Raw genomic sequence first — 14918 nt, 5'->3', positions numbered from 1 at the left:
TATATTAAGAAAAACATAATCACTTTTTTCTGTTTTACTCTAAACATTTTCTATTAATTGCTCAGGACTACTTTGTGAAATGTTAATAATCTTGAATATTATAATTATTAGTAAAATATCCACTTCATTTATTAATTCTTAAAAAAATATAAAATCTATTATGATCGAATAAAAATCATGAACAGGGGGAGTATATCGTATGTTGAAAAAGTATTTCATTGCTCAAACATATTATTTATATTAAAGAATTCATTAATTATGAACTAATTAAATTTACAACTTATCTATTAATATTTGGAATTGTTATTTTATAATTTAAAACTCATAAAATTAAAATCTTAATTTTTTTCTCTCACCTGACTAGATTTTATGATGTTTTTTCTTGTCAACTTGTTTGTATTATTATTTACCATACTGATTACTAACTATATATGATGCAGATTAGAAATGTTTGCTTTCTTCTCACCTAGTCGTTTCATTTTTTTATTTTTTTTTATTCTCACTATGTATTTGATATTTATATTAAAGTCCAACTATTTCAGGTTTGCATTGCATAGGACTTCATTCGAGGGGAAGCGCTCCCTACCAAAAAAAGTTCATACTCAGGGCTCAAAGTTGTATTATTAATCTGGTGTTTGTTATCTGTATTGAAACCTGACTATTTCGAACTATCAATACCTTTGATTAAGGGAGGGGCACCCTCAACCATTGTACAACATCCATTGGTGGTTGTTATCAATCCCCTTCTCTTATTATATCGAGAATTTTTATTTTATGTCCGAACTAGGGATGGCAAGGAGCGGTGTGGCGCAGGGGCGGAGGTGGAGTTGGTTGAGCTTAACCCGTAAATTTTTTAGTCCGCCCATAACAGTTTTTTTCATTTATATATCGTCCCCGCATATATCCGTCCCACATTAATATTTTTAATATTTTTCTTTTCTAGTTAAGTTTGATACTATAAATAAAATTTATAAAAATAAATTCATTTTTTCGTTAAGTTGTATTATTTAATAGATAATGACTTAAAGTATTATTTCTTAGAAGTCAATTGGAAAGCATGTAAGAAATTGTATTATTTTTGATTGAACCATTTTCATTTACTATCTTGAATGTTTAGTAACTTTAAAGAAACTATCTTAATATAGATAATGATTTTGCTTTATCACTTTTATAACATGTAAAAAGTTAAAATTAAATTTGAAAACGCATTGATCCGCAACCCGCCTCGCCCCACATTAATTTTAAAAAAAACTCACATCAACACGCCCCACATCGCTATTTCGCCACAACCATGAACCCACCCCACTCCACATAGCCTTAAATCCATCTCGCCCTACATTTGCTCCATCTCATTGCCATCCCTACTCCGAACATAACAAATAATAAATATGTTGCTTCATGACCATACATTAATGTAAAATGATTATACTATTCAATAATCACTACCCCACGTGATATGCATGACAAACTTCATCTACTATCAATAAAAGTGATTAATTGTCGATACAAATATATATGGCTAAAAAGTTCCAGCTGAGAAAATTCAGTTAAACTTTTTAAATATACATTAAATCACCATCGATGTAACTTATCTTATATTCAATTGTCACCATAATATCATATGTACGTGGGAGGTAGAGACTGTGAATGTACATGAATCGAGTTGGTTTGAGTTTTTTCAGATAGTTTTGAATTTTTACCTCAAATTTTTTCAGGTTTTCAATTTTTTCAATAAAGTATTTATATAAACATTTATTTAGAATTTATTGCATATTATATTATATTATAAGGATAAAGAGTTTGAGGTTCTAAATTTCCTTTAGAACCGTCAATCAATTTTGTTAGGGATTCACAAATTAATATACATATATTTAATTAATTTTCTAGTCCAAATACAGGGTCTACAAAAAAGCTACTGAGTTCGTCCGAACCCCTACCTAGCTCCGCCTCTAATTATATTATATTATATTATATAATATTATATATTTTTTGTAATAGCAATCTCACTATAATAGTCAAAATGTTCTATACAAATAACGTCGTTACAAAAATATTTGCCCTATATGCCTCCTAGACTGATCAGACATACAAAAACCAATTAGAATTTCACTTCCCCCTTCAACAACTAATTAGTAATTACCACATGATAATTATGAATTTGTACTTTAAGACTTTGGTACAACTGACATATATACATATAATAATTCCTCTTTTCCCTTTGAATGATGATGTTATTACTAAAAAAAAATGATGTTATACTATGGACGTAATGTTTGTATACATCAGTGGGTTAGTCATCTCTTTCCACTCTCACTATTTTTATATTTCTCTAATACTTTGTCCTAGTTTATGTTTTAATTTCTCTGTCTCATTTTACGTGATATTTATTTTTTGAGATTCAAATTACATAAATTGAGTACTTTTCATCATATTGATGTAAAATAAATTTGTATTATAGTAATATTAAATTAATTTAATTAATTTAACTTAAGAATCAATTAAATCAGCTCTCGAAATTTTTTAAATTTAGCATGAATTGAAAAGGAGGGAGTAGATGTTCTCTTTTAAGTGAATCTTTTTATTTATTCATCATTTTAGTACCCATGATAATATATAACTATTTCATTAATTTTAATTTCATGATGTCTTATTAAAATATTATTCATTTTTGTTGCAATACATTATTGCCCATGTTTGACAATGCTATCACAAGGTCTAGTGGAAAGCATTGCCATCTTGTTAAGATTGAAAATATAGTTTGTGTTATTCAATAATAAAAATGTATCATTCTATAGATATATATATATTCATTCTACAAATGTAACTCCTTCGCTACTTTTTCGATTATTATTATATATAGAGAGAGGGGTTGTCCTAGTGATTTAGAGGGTGTAAAATTAATTTTGAGATTTCAATTAACTTCTATGTACTATATTTTTATTTTTCAAATCTTCTTAAAAATCCTAAATTCGCTATTGCTTTTATGATTCCAAAACATATCTCAATATATTTTTTTTGTTCTTTATTTATCGGTGTTCAAGGTTTAATTTGCAATGATTATTTTTTGCATGATGTTGTGTTATTTCAATACCCACAAAAACTTGTGTCTTTGATAAAGAACTTTTTACCTCCCAAAGTGAAATTTTATTGAAAAATTCAAATTAATCAGACTTTAAATTAAATACGTGACATGATTAGATAATTTTTGTTTTTGAAAAGATAGGTGGTGGTAAATTAGGGCACACATGTCTTGACCTTTTATTAGGCAACAAACCAAAGACAAAATAAATGAAGGTGATTGAGCTTTTATACAGGCCACACGAATATCTAACTTCATGGAATGGTTGAGATTCTTTCACTCTTAATCATTCGAAATTTTGGGTGTGAACCCGAGTACGAAATTTTTTTTTGTTGAAAGCGTCACCCCAAAAAAATAAACCCTATAATGCATAAATCTGAATTAGTTTAATTCTAAATTCTAAATATTGATCACAACTCACATGTAAAAAGATATGAGCGTTTGCCTAATACAAATTAGAAGTGTTCTGTCAAATGAACTGTTTCAGCGCAATGGCTAAAAAGAAATTTCATATGCAATTTAAGATATTATTACTATCTTATGAGCAGCTTGCTATACTCAATTAGTGTTTTTCTTTAGTCTATCATAAGCAACCAAGCGGAAGTAAGTTTCTCTCTTTCTATTTGCTTAATATGCAATTCACTCCGAGCCGAGTCATTGTTGGGGTTGGGTTGGTTGATCGTCCAAAAATTATTCTTATCCCATCCGTTAGGTTTGTATGTATCCACGCTCCTGCTTATTATTTTCTAGAACCTCATGAACTATCCTTTCCGATAGAGATTACAAAAAATGTATATATATATTTTTTTTTTATACAAAAAATGTATACTCTCTGTTGCAAATGTTAAAAAAATAATTCATTTTAAAAGTTTTTATTAATATTTTAAGATTCAAAATTCATAAAATTAAAATTCTAAATTCTACAAAATTAATGAATACCAGTTCTGTGGGAAGAAAATGTGATTTTTTTGTCAATTCATGTACACATCACATGGCTAGAAGGGCATCTAAAAAAATATTTTTTTATATTAATAATATAGTAACAAATATATTATAGAAGGAAATTCAGTTAACAATTAAAATAAAGTAAGGAAAATTTTCAATCACACTTCAGATTTTATGCATCGATAAAATCATTTAATTAAGAGAAATTTTCAAAAATGATTATAGTTTGGGAGAGAGAAGAGTGATGCTAAATACATGATGTATTCGACGAATATAATTTTTATCTACGAATACAATCTAAATTCGATACATACAGATTGCTAAAAATTGATAAATACAAGCTGACACAATTGGTAAACAATACCATGGCATTGTATCATATGTTTGAGAGGTGTACTTAGAACTTAAAGTATGTGAGAACATAATAAGCATAATTTTATTAAATAAACAGACCTTTTCATACCAGTCCTTCTTTATAACAATAATTTGTTATAACAATCTAGCTCTTTTAGAATCGATGTCATAATATGTTATATAAAGAAAACTCAAATGTATTTATATATTTAGTTTATAAGTTTATTTTTTTTTATATATGTACATATATTAAACCCTATATATATATAATGCCTCCTAGTCTCCGACATTCATAAACCAATTATAGTTTCACTTTTCCTTTTAACAACTAATCATTGAATATGAACTTTTACTTGTCAATTTTTGAATTAATACACCTATTAAGAAAATAATTATTGGCATAGTGAGTTTACCATTTTATCTCTATTAATTATGAAGTGGATAAATAAAAAATTTAAGATTTTCAAGAAGTTCTACATTTTTCGAAGTAATTAATTGAGGGTATAATAGGTAAAAAAAATTTGTCCTTCCTTGATTTGTCAAAATGAACAAGTAATTAGAGACAACTAAAAAAAGATAAGTGGACAAGTAATTAGAAACAGATGGATTACTTAAAAAGACTTTGGTGCAACTTGACATATACATTTAATTAAACAAAACTCTAATAATTCTTTGAATGATGATGTTATTTTACTATGGTCGGTAATGTTGTATTACATCATTGGGTTCGTCATTATTTTAATATCTATTTATCAATTTACTCATGACAATATACAACCATTTTATTGACTTTTATACATGATGTCTAATTGTAAAATTATTATTCATTTGTTGCAATGGTGGTCCTCTCTATTCATTATTTATAACACATTAATGTTTAGTGGAACTGTATGGGCGGAGCTAGCAAGAATCTCGTGATCATCCGAACCCTCTTCTTTAAAAAAATTATTGTTTATATATAGTTAAGATCAGAAGCGAAGCAAGAATTTTAATTTTATGAATTCTGAATTTTATAATAATGATTTCAACTGTTGATAATTGGGTTATAAACTTCATATATGTACATATTTGACAACACACTATTTGAGCAAAAGTTACTGGATTCAATCGAATCCGTACGTGGACTTCTAGCTCACCCCTGGTCAAGATTATTTTCATATATATATAGTAAATATTGAACCCTTGGACTTTTTCATGTGCTTGCCTTTTTGTATATATGAACATCCTTCGTGAAAATCCCGATTCCGTCATTGAGTAGAAACATTGCCATCTTGTTAAGATTGAAAATACGAGAAGAAACTTTCTCATTCTAAAGCCTAAAATTTCTACAAGACAACCCAGATACAACAGAAAAATTGTATGTTGTGATGATCTAAAATTTCTACTAGACAATAACTTACATAAGAATTAAGATCATACTCAACTACTTTTTATTAGAAAAAAAGTCTCAAATTAAATAAATGTTGATTGACACAAGAACAATTCATATTGCAATACAAGAAAAAAAAATCACTTATTATGAAAAGTTCCTAGAATAGGTATAAAAATCCCTGTAAATTTTACAGAACTTATGCTCATTACATCACAGTTCAGTCAATATGCCTCAATAATGCAATGGTATCAACCAAACTAAACCAACACCGCGATTTTTTCAATCTGATATCAGTGTATCGAGTTTGCCAGAAGGCCACCTTGGTTATCTTTGAGAAGCTACTGGTAATCATTATGTTTCAAGGGGCTCTGTCAAAGGGCTTAGTATCATTGTAACAAACATCCCAGATAGCTTCCATGGCATCCCTACTCGCGGACTCTGAACAGTTTGGGTTACCAGACATCGATTTCATAACTCTTCGCTTTACACATTCCTTCATAGAGCCAAATGCAGAGGGAAGAAAGTTAGAAACTAATTAACAATTAAGCAACTTTTGTCATACATGTACAACAAAAGGACCTATATAGTTACATACAGACGGTCCATATGCATTGAAGGATCAATTATGAAATGATATTTGGAGACAAACCTAAAAATCCCTCTTTCCAATTCGATTTTATCTTTCCGATAAAACTTATGAATAGCTTGAGAGTTCACAAAATTGTCAACTTCTTTTACCTTTTCATCACATACAGTATCGTTAAGGTACACATTGGGTCAACGGCTAAGGTAGATGGATAATACCTTCTGTCTCGTGAACCCATACAAGTAGTGCAGCATTTGTTACATTCGTTAAAAGGTCCTAGAAAGATTGGTTTCAGGTTTTGTCTTCGGGAAACTTTTGTGCTTATGGACTACCAAGAACTTTTGGATTAACATCAGCCTTAACAATGTAGATGCTTTTATATGGTTAAAATTTATTGGAAAAATCGACTAGAAACTTTTTCCCTGTTACTAAATTTTTCCAGGAATCGCCAAGAGGAAAAACACAAAAAACAAGTCAAGCTCTATCAAACAAAACTAATTGGTTGGGAAAAGGGGAGGAGTGTCTGATTGTAAATCACAGAACACAAAAGGAGAAGAAAAAACATTAAGCCTAACTCAAACCCAGGAGCTAACCCGTGAGGTAAGACTTGTCGAACACCATAAAGAGACTGCAGCGTAGGTTCAACCAATGTGAGACTCTTAACACCCCAGGATTGTCTAAAACCATATAAAGAGACCATAACCCATGTTTTTTTGAAACTAATGTGGGACTCTTACGTCGGGGAAAGAGACTGAGGAGGGGCTGGTTTCCAAACTTGATATGGTCCCTCAAAAAGAAATTACATTTTGAGTAGGACTGAGATACAATGTAGGTCAAAACAGTCAAGATAGGGGGAGAACTTAGTAAAAGTGCACTCAATGATCTAATAGCCTCAGCAATTAAAGACAACGGAAATAACTTTTAAGGCATAAGTATGAAAAGAATGATGAGTTGAATCACTGAGAGAAGAACTTGAGACTTGCAGTAGAAGGAGTTGTCAAGTGACCATGATGTTAAAAATCAGCCCAGGCCCACGAACTACTACGAGAGATTAATGTTAACACGTCTGGTGTAGACATAGAGTTCAAAAAGAGCAAGGCCATTAGTACCATAGCGGCAACATAAAAGGCGATAAACTATAAATTATTCAAACTGGCCAAATGTACAATTTTTTTGAAGCTGTTTATTAAATTGGATAATAAGCCCCCCTCTACTCTTCTCCACTTAAATACAGACTTGTCTAGAGCAGGGTTCGAACTCATGACGTGAGCCTAAACCCACATATCATGTGATGCGCTCTTAACACTAATGATAGACCAAAGCCTTGGGGGCCTGGCAAATGTATAATTCAAGAACTGTATCTTTCACTTCTATAGGTGAAAATCAATGGTTGTGCTAATTAGGGCCTTTATCCTTTGTCTTTAGCTTTCTATCCATATAAGGATATGTAACTCAGAATAATGTCAAACAGCTAAATAAACCGCTCAATTCACACTAAATCCCCTATGAAAAAGAATTAGATACAAGTAATACCAGGATCACGTTTGAGAACACATAAGCCACCAGACAAAGTCAGCATTATAATGCAACAGGCTAGCAGCTAGCATACTAGACAAGATCATCCATAGCTAATTGAAGAATTGGTCCAATACCAGGCAGCTTGAAAGCTTGCAAGAAAAGATATTCCAATGAAAAGATTTTGACATATTATTACATACAAATTTTGTTTCTTGCAGAGTCAATGCTCCACTTATTATTTATTCTATGTGGAATGTCACCACAGCATAAATCTGACATGTCAATAAGAAAGATAAACTACTTCTTATCAAGCTTATTCCACAAAGTGAAGGACACAAGTTCAAAGCTGCTACATATTCGCTTCAGCACACTAAACAGTTCAGTTGGGGGCAGGGGTGTTTCCAATGAGCTCACAGATACAGCTCCATAACTGAGGTGGAGCAAAATACAACTCTACACAGATAATTATAGGAGCAAACATGAATGATCAACAAAACTCACTTGTTCATGGCCCGTATCTTAAGATAACCTCTCAGTAATTCCCGTTTGTAATGGCAATCACCGCTAAGATGGCCAGCTCTGATCTGTAAAAGCAGTTACAAAGAATTCAAGTTCAATAATCGAAGACAACTCAAAAGTACAAGAATTAGTATAAAAGCGACACTTGAGAGCACGAACTTCACTACAAGCATGATGAGCGCAATTAGCCCAGTCCAAGTTTGCAGCACGACACTCATCATATGCATGAATTAACTCATGTATGAGAACTTGATTCACCTCATCTTGAATTTGCATGTGGTTACTGCACACAATTATCTTAATAGCCAAAAAAACAAGATCAGTAAATACTTGAGGATGTAAAGACAACCAACACAATAAGGAAAACAAAGATAACCACACACACATATAGAGTCTGCATATTTTAAATAAATATTAATACAAAGCCCACATCCATCATCACACAGGAGAAGTTAGTGTAGAGGTGTAACTTCAATCCTGAATTCACCTTTGACACCCTATCTACTTCAAAAGGTGTCTGTCCTCCACTGACCCACAATGTTTCAATTGAATTTGGCAACTCCAAGACAGAAAAATTAGCACCACTGTATTTAGAACACAAGAAGAAATGTTCTTCAAATCCACAATAGGCAGAAACTTAAAATTGACCACCTCAACTTCTAATAGAAAGTCCAGGAATAATAAATTATGTTGATTACCCCACGTCCACGAGCATAGCCGCCGCTGATCTTCTGGTCGCAATGGCTAGCTTTTATGAAGTTATCACCAATTCGACAACCAGATTTCTCCAGATGCTCTTTTAAGAACTTTACCATTGGAGCTGCAATAAAAATGCTTACAGTCAACATCATTCAATTACGCTGCAATCTTAAACTAGTTTGTATCAGCTATATGAATCAAGTGAATCCATTCTATTCAAGTCCATTTATTTCAATAGCATGTGAATTTATCTTATAAAGCTTTTGCTTTTATACAATGGTGCTGGATTAGCTTGCAGGTATTTATATGTGCCATCCCATAAGTTGACGCAATTTATCTTTTGAGCTAAATAAAAGTAGTAACGTAAGAATAAAACCAAAAACTAAGAATTAAAATTGAATGGGTGTTAACCACTGAATGTGAATCAAGAAAACTATCAGAGAAAGAGATAGAGAGATGTGAAGAACTTACTTCTAAGACCTCTCCGGATCATTTCTTGGCATTCCTCCACCGTACTTCCTTTGTTGATGGTGGATGACTTCGCCATTTGGTTGTTCGTGTTTCCTGGCTTCTCTCTGCAGAAGAGACATGGTAACAGGTTCACACTTTACAGGCCAACAAAATACCCTTTTGCCTGTCTCACAATCATTCAAGGGAAAAGTCTCAGTTTTATATGTCTCTCTCATGTCGCTAACCTCTTCCCTAAACTTTATTTGTAACTTTGGTAAAGGTATTGCTGATAAATGCGTCATCGACTTCTTGTACATAAAGTGTATCAGCTCTTGCAAGTAGATTTGACAAGTATCCAACTGAAAGCTTTCTCCTCGTCCCCCATTTATTTTATTGCTTTCCTTCTCATAGTCCTCAGTTGTTGTTGTTTGATTCTTAAAGAGTATGAGTTGATTTTTAGTATAGTGTAGGAGATAGAACAATCATGGAATCTGTGTTCTGGATTGATCCAAAGTTAGAACACAAACTTAAGAATGAAACGCAATGGGAGTTGCTATGACAGATTTATGCCTCGGGCAATGATGATTTCCTCTAGGAATGGAATTATATCATATTGTTTCACACAAAATTGACTGCAACTCTAACTTGCCTTTAAGCACTAGAGTAACAACTATATTTCTTATACATTTCAATGCTAATAGGATTATCTCTGTGTCCTAGCAGCACATAGCAATGCTTATAGAGGTATCCCTTTTTCATTTTTTTCTGCATTTCAGTTTTCTTGCAGAAGTGGCAAAGAACAAACATTGTGTTTGAAAATAAAAAAAAACAAGCAAAACGAATTTATGTATTCACCGCTATACGATTTTAGGAGACAAGACTATGACTATGAATGTGATACCAACTACGCCAATTACGATTTCTCTCCATTAAACTTGAAGCTAGTTTCTTAGTCAATCCTCTACTCTTCCTCTCAAGTATCAAACCTCGTTTATAAAGAATTCCTTTGAGCTAGACTTTCACTAAAAGGGTATCTAAAACTGCTCGATTTGGGGAGAAGAACATATGATGGGAGTAGCTTCTTTTGGGGGGGGGGGGGGGGGGATGGCAAGTACAGGAAGGAGGGAGATTGTAAAAGATACCTAAAGTATTTCTTTTTCTATACAATGAAGTATTCCATTAGTTACAGGAAGAATCAGTTATCAAATACTAAAAAGGAATCAATTTAGGAAAGATAAAGGACTATTAATCCTCCACCTCAAAGAACAATGCCTACCTTGACCTAAAGCCCGAATTTAGTATTTTAGAGCATGGTTTTGGCCTTTTCTCCAATATAAAGCAATACACCCTACTCTTATTTATAGATGTATCTAATTCAACTGATAATCTAAACCACTAAATCGATATTGTTATAACAAACATAATGAACTAAAATGCTTTATCATGATTTTTATATTATTTTGCTTCACTTCCATTATTTCTTTTCTCGATCTACTTTTATATGCTTTTGCTTGAGCAAGGGTTCTATCTACTAGACTCTACTTGTGGGATTACACTGGAAATATTATTGTTGTTGTTAACATAATGAACGAACTACACTAACAAACAGTAGTAGTAGCAATCAAATTATGGAAATAATCGTACCAAATGAAAAAAGAAAACCTACATCTCAAAATCCAAAAATAGCCTCTCTTTTTAAAAAAAAAACAGTGAGCATTTTTTTTAGAGAGAGAAAATCAACGGCATGAAGAGGAGAAGAGAGAGTGAACTCACCGGAGAAGTTGCCGGCGTTGCTTTGATGACGGAAAATGACGAGAGGTTTTTGAGGGGTTTGAAAGGGATTTGGGGGTTCTGCAAATTTCCTCTCAAATGTACATTTTTTGCTCATCAAATATTCATGTTTTAGTGGGTTATACACTTCTACTTATTTTCATTAATTGGGTATTTTAGATTATTTTATTGTGATAGTAAAAAGGAAAGCTCGAGTTGTGGGTAGCAATTGAGCTGATTGAGTTAAATTTGAACGAGTCATAATGAGGTAAGACAATAATTGGATCAAAATCAAATCCATTCAAATTTGCTTCGATCAAAATGAATTACATTACGGGTCAAGACCCAGCTCAATTCAATTTTTAGTAAATTTAATTATTTATTTGTTCTTTTAAACTATTTTATTACGGCTCTATACAACATTACAAATTGAAACAAAAAAAGTTTCTTAAAAATATTTTGATAGGAATTTTCATGAGTCAATTTGGGATACATGTCAAACCAATTTTTTAATGGATAATGAAAGAGTGGGTTATGTAAACGGGTTGAACAGGTTGGGTTTATTTGCCATGCCACCCCTAATATTAGTGTTTCAATAGTGTGGAACTCGATAGCTTGATTTAGGGTTTTTCAATGCATATTGAATCAAGTAATGGAGCTTGAAGAATTATCACCAACTTCAACTACAGATTCAACTATTCAACTCATTCGTCCAAACCTATTGCATTTGCAGTCGTATAAACAAACTCACTGCCCTTATAATGGAAATAAACACCAAGACTAGATTGTTGAGCACACCAACGCAATCACTAATTCTAGATTTTGAATGACACATCAAAACAAGAAGCGGGAATATAATCAAAGTCATTTAATTTCTAGCATCTGCCTCAAAAAAGTTTCCAAAAGTAAAATCAAGGTTTGTCAACTAGATCCATTACTAGACCAAAAAAAACTTCCTAAAGTAAGCTCAAGGGATGCATAGAGAACAAGATTGTTTTCTTCTAATCAAATAGACTGAATCCCATATCCTCATCTTCTGATGCCTCTTTCTCCTCCTTCTTTTCTTCCTTCTTCTCCTCAGCAGGGGCTGCAGCAGCTCCACCGGCAGGGGCAGCAACTGCAACAGCACCACACCAGAAGGTACTGAAGCCAACTTTTCTCTGCCAGCAGCAATCAGCTCTGTGATATCTTTGCCATCAACTTGAGACAAGAGCAGTTGAATTCTGTCATCATCAGCCTCAGCACCAACTGCAGACCACATCAACCACAAATGTGAGTGTGCAACAAACAACCAGCCATTTAGCATGTGCACGGGTATAATAGTGTTACTGATAGAAGCAGAGAATTACAGATTATCAGCTCAAGACTTCTCCAAGAATTAACGACTGTAAAACAATGATTGTGCATTGCCTTGTACATGAAACTAAGACTAGATGCTATTCCTATCCAATGTATACATATGAGAGATACACCATAACACTATAATCTCATTGCAGGTTAATGGAAAACAATAACACCATGCTCACTTCTACCAAACTTAAAAAAGGAATACAGGGACTAGCAACACACTTGAAGTCTACCTCATTCATTAACAGCCTGGAAAGTATAGAGTAAATATGTTAACTACATCAAATTTCATAGCACCAGCCGCACCCCAAAAGTAAAGACTTATTATTTGAAAAATTGAACCATTTAATACTACAACATTATTTTAAATATTTTTTTGTAATTCTTAATAACGCAAATCTTATTTCAAGAAGGCAACAAAATCAATGTCAGGATTCATACATCTAAAACCCCTCCCTCTTTCTATTTGGATGTAAGGCATACTTAATCTTCAATCCCAGTCCACCTTAAGTAGCTTCTGGTACTCTCCGCACATAACAAAGCTTCAATTTTTATACCAATATATTACTCTATTGCCTGTTTAGATGATTCTAGACAACTAATGGGTAAACAAACAGCATACACTCACATTTTTCAAAGACCCGGTGGCCAAAAAGAACTGGCCCAAAGGTAAAATCTACTCACTAACAGTATGTATATGAACATTATTTGTTTAAGAAAAATTTTATATGCTAAACCCCATGCCCCAAATCCCCTTACCCATGAATCACACAATGGCCTTTACCAGTTTGCTGCCTCAAACACACAACAAAGACTGAGAAACCAAGCTATTAGGGTTTTCGGTATGGATCATCAATATACATTCTGCTCCATCCATACCCCCATTTCATTGTAATACTCAATAATTTAACATGTTTTCAAATAGTACATATATCTATCTCTCCATTTTGATATTCAATTAACATCCTGATTACACCATTTTATCAAAACATCACTTAAATTTAAACGGAAAAAAAAAAAAAAAGGGGTTAATTTTTTTACCACAACCGAGGATATTCTTCAAGTCTTTTGCTGAAGGTGACGCGTTACCACCCAAAACAGCCAACAAATAAGCAGCAATAACCTTCATTTCTTCTTCTTCTTCTTCTCTAACAGAAAACACGAGAAATATTAGATACATAAATTGAAAACACAATACGAAACGGCTAAAGTTATGAATCAAGAGAGAGCAATTACTGACGAGAATTGGAAGCTACGAGAAACTTCTTCAATGGTAGATTTGGGACAGCTACTAGGGTTTCGTAATGGTGAATAATGCGGCAATTTATACAGTTAGGGTTTGGTAGGGCTAAGTGGAGGTGATTGCGGGTTGTTTGATTCGACCCGGAATATTACGTGAGTTTACATTTCTGCCCTTCCATTTTCTTCTGATTTCTAGATTGACTGTTTCTGCTTCTTTTTTGTAACATTATTTTGTTCTATTTATTTACTAATATACAAAAATAAAAATATCTAGATTGATTAATATCTCTAGATTATGCTATTTTTATTAGTATATCTATTTAATTTTTTTTAAATAATCACTATAATAAATTTAATTAAGCTTCTTAATTTTAGTTTATATATTTACGGACGGTAGTTATAGTTTAAGTTCTTCATTTGTATAATTCATGTGTATTGAGTTGTTTCGTCCATATTTGTGTAAACTGATTAGCATCAATTTATTTGTATTCATTTTTGTATAAATTTAATTGAATCAATTGATAATTATAATTTTGGTGAATTAACTGTTTATGTAAATAAGTTATTTCTGGTTGTATAAACAGAATTTACTAATTTGCCATTTATATATTTTGTATAAGTATAATTATGTTGATAAACTTTTACTTATATATTTTATATAAAGAAAATATACAATTAGAATAACTATATACGATTATGGATTTATACAAATATGAATACAACTGTAGATTTAAAATTGATTTTTTTTCTTCAGTAATACAAATTTCAAAATTATATAAATATTGATAAAACTCAAAAACAACAATTTATACAAACACAAACATCTATATTTTGAACAATAATACAAACTATATAATACTAATACCATTACATAAAAATTATACAAATTATGTTATACAAATTTCAAAAACTACACATTTATATAACTCAAACTTGACTGCGTAATTTTTCATCATGTAGGGAGGAAAGATACGTCTGTACTCAGCTACAAAATCTATTTATAAAATTATACAAATTTCAGAAACTACACGTTTATA

At 31.8% G+C, this 14918-nt stretch overlaps 1 protein-coding gene and 1 pseudogene across 1 annotated transcript; both read right to left on the bottom strand.

Annotated features, from left to right (window-relative positions):
• Positions 1–8151: 8151 nt before the first annotated feature.
• Positions 8152–11364, bottom strand: LOC125823200 (mitochondrial inner membrane protease ATP23-like). Its single transcript, XM_049502613.1, has 6 exons — positions 11296–11364; positions 9544–9647; positions 9072–9193; positions 8533–8670; positions 8356–8438; positions 8152–8284 (listed from the first exon to the last, which is right to left on the bottom strand). Exons 2-6 carry the CDS (start codon positions 9617–9619, stop codon positions 8152–8154), a joined length of 552 nt encoding a protein of 183 aa, XP_049358570.1. The 5' UTR covers positions 9620–9647; positions 11296–11364.
• Positions 11365–12147: 783 nt separating this feature from the next.
• LOC125823199 (60S acidic ribosomal protein P2-like) lies at positions 12148–13925 on the bottom strand (annotated as a pseudogene).
• Between the last annotated feature and the right edge of the window lie 993 nt (positions 13926–14918).

The sequence above is a fragment of the Solanum verrucosum genome, unplaced genomic scaffold, assembly GCF_900185275.1.
Source record: "Solanum verrucosum unplaced genomic scaffold, falcon-dt-bn FXZP01000864.1, whole genome shotgun sequence".
Taxonomy (NCBI): Eukaryota; Viridiplantae; Streptophyta; class Magnoliopsida; order Solanales; family Solanaceae; genus Solanum; species Solanum verrucosum.
Note: the sequence above shows the minus strand (reverse complement) of the source record. Positions and strands in the feature narration are given on the sequence as shown.

Bases quoted from the DNA above. Each gene is read 5' to 3' on its own strand.
- LOC125823200 (XM_049502613.1), bottom strand. From the start codon at position 9,619: ATGGCGAAGTCATCCACCATCAACAAAGGAAGTACGGTGGAGGAATGC. The intron at 9,194-9,543 runs GTAAGTTCTTCA...TTTTTATTGCAG, and splicing joins GATCCGGAGAGGTCTTAGAA to CTCCAATGGTAAAGTTCTTA. The intron at 8,671-9,071 runs GTAATCAACATA...TTGGCTATTAAG, and splicing joins GCTATGCTCGTGGACGTGGG to ATAATTGTGTGCAGTAACCA.